Source organism: Aphis gossypii, chromosome 1, assembly GCF_020184175.1.
Source record: "Aphis gossypii isolate Hap1 chromosome 1, ASM2018417v2, whole genome shotgun sequence".
NCBI classification, from domain to species: domain Eukaryota; kingdom Metazoa; phylum Arthropoda; class Insecta; order Hemiptera; family Aphididae; genus Aphis; species Aphis gossypii.
In genome coordinates, this window is record NC_065530.1 from 66,512,779 (window position 1) to 66,519,352 (window position 6,574).

At 28.0% G+C, this 6,574-nt stretch overlaps 1 protein-coding gene and 1 long non-coding RNA gene across 3 annotated transcripts; one reads left to right on the forward strand and one right to left on the reverse strand.

Annotated features, from left to right (window-relative positions):
• Nucleotides 1-636: 636 nt before the first annotated feature.
• Nucleotides 637-3,056, reverse strand: LOC126549314 (uncharacterized). 2 transcript variants are annotated; one of them, XR_007603460.1, is made up of 4 exons: nucleotides 1,850-3,056; nucleotides 1,315-1,757; nucleotides 1,056-1,250; nucleotides 637-971 (listed from the first exon to the last, which is right to left on the reverse strand). It is a non-coding gene; the product is annotated as an uncharacterized LOC126549314 (long non-coding RNA). The 2 variants fall into 2 exon arrangements; XR_007603458.1 differs by having other exon boundaries at nucleotides 1,315-3,056.
• Nucleotides 3,057-3,197: 141 nt separating this feature from the next.
• On the forward strand, nucleotides 3,198-4,950 carry LOC114132873 (biogenesis of lysosome-related organelles complex 1 subunit 4). Its single transcript, XM_027998471.2, has 4 exons — nucleotides 3,198-3,411; nucleotides 4,172-4,243; nucleotides 4,314-4,535; nucleotides 4,615-4,950. Exons 1-4 carry the CDS (start codon nucleotides 3,349-3,351, stop codon nucleotides 4,753-4,755), a joined length of 498 nt encoding a protein of 165 aa, XP_027854272.2. The 5' UTR covers nucleotides 3,198-3,348; the 3' UTR covers nucleotides 4,756-4,950.
• The last annotated feature ends 1,624 nt before the right edge of the window (nucleotides 4,951-6,574 follow it).

A 6,574-nucleotide genomic window follows, 5' to 3' on the forward strand; every position in this document is an offset into this window, starting at 1 on the left:
ATAAATTATTTAAATATAAAACAAACTAAAAATCATGAACAACCGTAATCAGCAACGATCGATGGTTAAATAAACGATAATCAGCTAGAATAAATTGAGTAAAAACATATTTTATTATTATTTATTTTTTTTTTAATTGCGATCGTAAACGACAGTGCGACGATAAGAACAAAATAATACAAAGCCATAGGTACATAACAGCCGTATCGATACTATTTTTGAAGTATTCAAATATTAAACTTTAATTAGGTATATACAATAATATACTAGTAATCGTGGTGCCATTATAATTTCCCGTTGGCAGTTAATACTTAATACTATTAATAGTATTATTTATGTTCAATGTTTCGGGATTTTCTTTAATTTCGATATGTTCTATTTTTGGATATTATAAGTAAATTCAATATTTTTGGTGTACCGTAAACTGTTATAAAATGAATAATTACAGTATACTCGATATTCGGTATACCTGTACTACCAGTTACCACCATCTGTAATACCAGTAATACCTACACCAAATTTGTTATTATATACAAACAATTGAATTGTCATAACTTATGAACGTTAAGTTTTTGCAAATTGTTTCTAACAGTTTTGAATTCAGCAAAAAAAGACACGTATTTTTTTTTTTGGGGGGGGGGGGGGGAGAAATTGCAAAAAAAAAGCTGTCCGATAAAGTAGATTTGTTCCGAAAATTCAAACAAATTTCTTATTAAAAAATTCTCTATAAGTTGTTTTAAAGTTCAATATTTCATATTGTGTATTTGTGTCAACGTTGCCACAATGCCACCGAAGCTGCTGTCGTCTTTTGTCGTTCCCGTCGCCAATCGTCATTACCATCTCTATCTTCATTCTCGACATCCAGTTTGTCGTATTCGCCGTAAACATCATCGTCCACGTATTCGTCGCTGCTGTCGTCGCTTTTGTCACCTTCATTGCCATCGTGACTATCATGTTCGGTATTATTTTTGCTAGAAATCAAACCGACTTGTTTAAAAAAATCAGCTATCGAGTCCAATTTATGCGACCGACAGTATTTTGTAAACATAATATACTTGGCCAATTAGTATCCAGCATAAAATGATTTTTTTACGACAGTAGTTTGACATGGAGGTTTTGCCGCTTTTGAATGCCTCCATGAACTCTCTATCGTATTAGAATGGACGCCGCCCTGTCTCCGGGTTTTTGAAATGGAGACTATGGTTAACCGTCATATGTATATAGCCTTCGTTATTTAAGGTATTGTAAGCCTAAATATTAATTATTTTTTATTATTAAATTTATAATTAAAGTTGTAAGTATAAAATATATTACCTTCCAATAATTTGAGATTATGGTCGTCCCAGGCTTTATCCATTATTTTATGATGGCCAGAAGCCCAGAAGGGTGGTTGCATTACGGTTTTCAACGGGGACCATAAAACAGTTACCGGTCTCCCGTTCGTAACCACCAAAAACCCATTGCTCTTCAACTCTATAGCCCCGGTAATGTTTGCGTCGTCCAAACTTCAATTCATCAATTTTTTCCATGTGTCCATATCCGCCTAACTTCACCTTTTGTACTACTATAGCATCGTATATTCGTATGTGATTTCACGACAAAATGATGACCAATCGATAAGTGTTTGGTGGGTAAGTCGTAATTATAGTTTCATTAATGGGAATGAGGTATTTATCGTCCACAAATTAACAAAACTTCATATTTCTTAAAAGCTGAGATGGGACTTGTAAAAAAATATATTTTGTCTGAGTCACATGCTATAAGTATTAATGGTTTAAGTTTTATTTTTGTTTTTAATTGTAGTTGTATATTTTAGTTCTTAGTTTTAAGTTATTATTTTTATATTTACCTATAATTGTAATTTTTTTTTCGTTTTCTTCTTATACTTCCTGACAAATCCATTTGTAATTATCACTTTTCGACAGATCTTTAGTCAATTTCATGTAATGCCCTCGGATACATTAATATAGTTTCGGTTGGCAATGTACTAAATCTTTGTAGTTTGGAGATCAAACCTAACCAATCGTCTAATTTTGACCACTCTACAAAATCGAACAAATTTATGTTTTTCCATTGTAAATACTTAATTGTAATATTGACGCAATGACGCGTACGAATACAAAACACAATGAATAATATTACATAAGTATTATTGAAAGCTTAAATTTGTCATTTTATCTTATCGATATTTATCTGCAGCCATTAGAGTAGACCAGAGGTTCCCAAACTGTGGGTCGCGATTATATTTTTGGTGGGTCGCGCTATATTTTTAAATTAAAAATAAATACATATTTTTTGTTGTAAGCAACTAATTCACTAAAAAAATAGGTCATTCAATAAAATATTGTGGGTCACCAAATTATAAAAAATTGCCAAAATGGGTTGCACAATAAAAAGGTTGGGAATCTCTGGAGTAGACCATTGTACCTAGACCTCTTACCTACAATGTATAATAAGTAGGGAGCAACTACACGTATTATTTAATACTACAAAATTTAAAAGACTATAAATTGCCATATTAAAAATCATTCTGTCTATAAATGATGTTTCGCAAAATAAATATGTATAATATATATTTTTTTTTAAGTGCAAATAATGGGTATTTAAGGACTATAGTTTAGTTTTCTGTATAAATAGAAAATTTCAATCAGCTATAACTTTGAAAGTAAGTTCGTGTGCCAAATTCTGATTTCACTATCATTTTTTCCGTCAAAAATATTTCCAAATTCCCCAAAAAAATGACCAAAAAAGGGGTGTCCCGTAAAATAGAATTAATGTTCCCTTATATTATATCATTGATTATAAATACTATAGTATCAGTGGTATTAGGTAGGTTATAAATATCGTTTTTATGGAAATTAATTATTTATATACATATATTTTATAATATATCATACGCTTTAATGAAATGAACCAATTATATATTATGCTATCGCCAATCATGAATCAATACCAACTTTTAACAACTAACTTTCTAAACAACAGCCCTAGCTTAAATATTAAGTACTTGGGTATATTAAGCATATTTATTATTTAAGCATTTTAAGCCATGCTACAGAGTACAGACCACACATTTATACGTTTTTTATTATCTCTATTTACCACTAGTTGGTTATCACAAATTGATAACAATGATAATGCTTATCAGTGTTTTTATTCACATACGACATACGTAAATAAAAATTAAAATAAACATCTTGGTTGTCGACAGGTTGTTTATTTATTTATGATACCAAGCGACTTTGTATTTCTTCTATTGTACCCCATATTGTATCCTAAAATTTAAACAGTTCAAGAAGTAAAACAACTTCTTGCTAAAACAAGCATCGCAGTCCTATTAGTCAATCCATGATGTTAGACGAACTAGCCATCGATTATTCCGAGTACTTAAAGGTCAACAATGAAAATGAGGTAACTTTATTAGAACATAAGTAATTAATAGGTATCTACACACTATGCTTTGGGATACAGTACATTAGCCATTAGGTGGATAATAGGTACTTTATATTTATAGTGACCAGACATACTATTTTTCTAACGATAGGTAGTACTCTTTTTTTATGGATATCCTAGTGTCCTTAACATTAGTGTTAAGTACATGAAAATGTGAAATTGTACTCTTTTTTTTTTTTGAAATTATTAGGTAATGCATGTTTATACTTATGTATTAATTTATATTTTAAGGTTTGACCTAATGGATTCTAATTGGTCTGTTGCAAAGTTAATTTAATTTATTATATGTTAATATGTTTCCTATATATTAACAAATTTTTGTATTTATTTGTTCAAATTTTACTCTTGGTATTTTTACTTTTAAAAAATCAATTAAATATTTATACTTAAGTTTAAGTTAACTTAAATTTCAAAGAATTTTCATTATAAAGACACACTTCAAATAAGTTGACATTATAATTTCAAATAATAGGTTGTAAAATAGGTAATAATAATAATAAAAAATAAATAATTTCTGTAGATGACCTATGGGCTATGATATGGGCAAAATTGGTGGAATACTATATTTGTATAATTGATAATTAGACAAATATGCATGTAGTATAATTGGGCAATTATGACAGAGAATAAGCTAGGTTTTAAAATGTTTTTTTTTATTTAATTTTTAAGTTTACACGCCATAATCATATTATATTCAAGCTATTTTTGTTCTTTTTAGGTTAGCGCTCTAAAAGATGTAGTTGAAGACATGCTCACCAGATTGGAAGAGTTTCAGACATTTATGGAAATGGTAAATAATAATATTATATTCTTAATAGTGTCCAATTGATATGATTAAAATTTACAATTATTACTTTCAGGTCCGTGCCCTACGAATGGAAAGTACTATGATGCATTATGATTCAATAAAAGCAATGAAGTCCAAGGTTACTGAACTCACAAACTCTGTAAACAAATTAGAAAAGCTGGTTAATAAAGTTGGTGAAGATGTAGAATTGGTTGATCAACAACTAACTGAAGCTGAGGCTTGTATGCCTATTAATAAGGATGGTCCACTAAATACAATTCTGAAACCTTTTTTTGTAAGTCAACTGCTATGCAATAAATGCACATTATCAATATAATGTTTTATTATTATTTATTTGTAATATTTTTTACTAGAAAAAACAAGAAGACCATTCTTCTAAACCATTGCCTGTCTATGAACCACCAGTAATTTTTAAGTCTGACGATTACTTTCTCGCAACAGAAGCAGAAGATGCACTTAAAATAATTGAAAATGATACTACCACCGATAATTAACTGAAAAAAATTAATACTTCTTTTTATTTTTAAAATCATGTATGAGTTTAAGCTAGTAGCACATCTTACAGTTTTACATATTATATTTACATGTTGTAAATTATTGTTTGTTTTTTGAATTATATACTTATTATTTTCATAAGAATTATGTACACTGCAAATATCAATTGTTAATAAAGCCAGTTAAAATAATCATAGGATTGTTTATTGATTTTGATACCTACTGTTTATTATTGACAAGTACTATAAAAAGTTCCAAATAAACAATTAATAATTTATAAGAACTACATACCTAAAAATAATTTGAAGTATTTGGTTTACTTTTAATTAATTTTAATCATGCTAGATACTAATAACATTGTTTAAATATTTATACCGTTATTTAGAGTTATAGCATTAATAATAAAATTAGGTTAGTGTAATTTAATTTTTGTAATTGTTGATGTTTTACCATCAAAGTATGTTCTAACTTTTAATTAACAATTACTTATACTTTACAATCTACTTATTAAAGTAGTGTTCTTAGTTCATATTTTCATATTATAATAATTATGATAAAAAAATGAATTAACAATGAAGTCACATTTATTCATTACTTTGCTAATCTATTATTGATTTGAACATTGATTTTTTTTTTTTTTGCTCTGCTTTTATTATAAATGAATATATTTTATTATAAACAATACAAATTAATATTAAATTTATAACTTCTTATTAAGCAAAATATATATGTAATTATACATAGTATAGAAAACATCTTATTATAAATAATATTTTTTTTTAAAAAGAATGAAAAATTCAATAATGAAATAAAATACAATTTATTACTAAAGAACATGGTCAATGCTCTTAATACTGAGTTTTCAATTTTATATTAGGTACCTACATAATAATTATAACTATTTTAAGATAAGTAAAATATACTAGGTTTTCTTACAAGAGAACTGTTTGAAGGCAAAATATACGTAAAAAAAAAAGATTCCCTTAGATAAGTTCCCAAGCTCAAGTCTCAACATACTTGGCTAAGTATAATATATAATCGATAAATGGTACCTATTGGCTAATTAGTTTTACATAATAAATTTTAGGTTCAATGAAACGCGTCACTATTTTTTTCGAGGATTTTGAATTTTCCTCATTTTACCGCAGAATAGATTAATTCAGAAGGGACACTATCAATGTAGACAAAAACGAGCCGGCCATGTTCCCGTTGGCTACTTTTATCAATTAAGTGTTATCAGGAAAAAACTGTTATCAAAGTTCATGATTTAAGGTAAATACTAAATAACGGGATGGGTACTTATATAGTTAATAAAAATAAAAGTCGCTTGTTACAATATTCACAGGTTACCTAATATAAGAAAATAAATTCTAAACTGTTCGTGATACACCTCTAGTAAAATGTAGTACCTACCTATTTTACCTACTAGTGACGTCGACATTATCTACGTAATTAGGTACCTATTATACATTATAGGTATATGACTCTATGAGTATAATATAGTTGGTAGGTAGGTTACTCGGCCACTCGGTAGTTAAATATTTTGAGTTATTCGAGTATAGACGATGGCGTACTTAATGATTTGCTGTGACGTAATTGGCCCTCGGGAGTCAGGTTTTGACGCCTATCAGGATATACCTACGACAGATAATAATTATGTACAAGATATTATAGATATTATATTATTATACTATAATCATATAAGTGGATTATCAAAAATGGTTGTGATTAATGAATAATGATTAATGACTTATATTAAGCGTTACTTATATTGTATCAGTTTACTTTCTAGTTTCTACGTATTTATATTTTATTTTA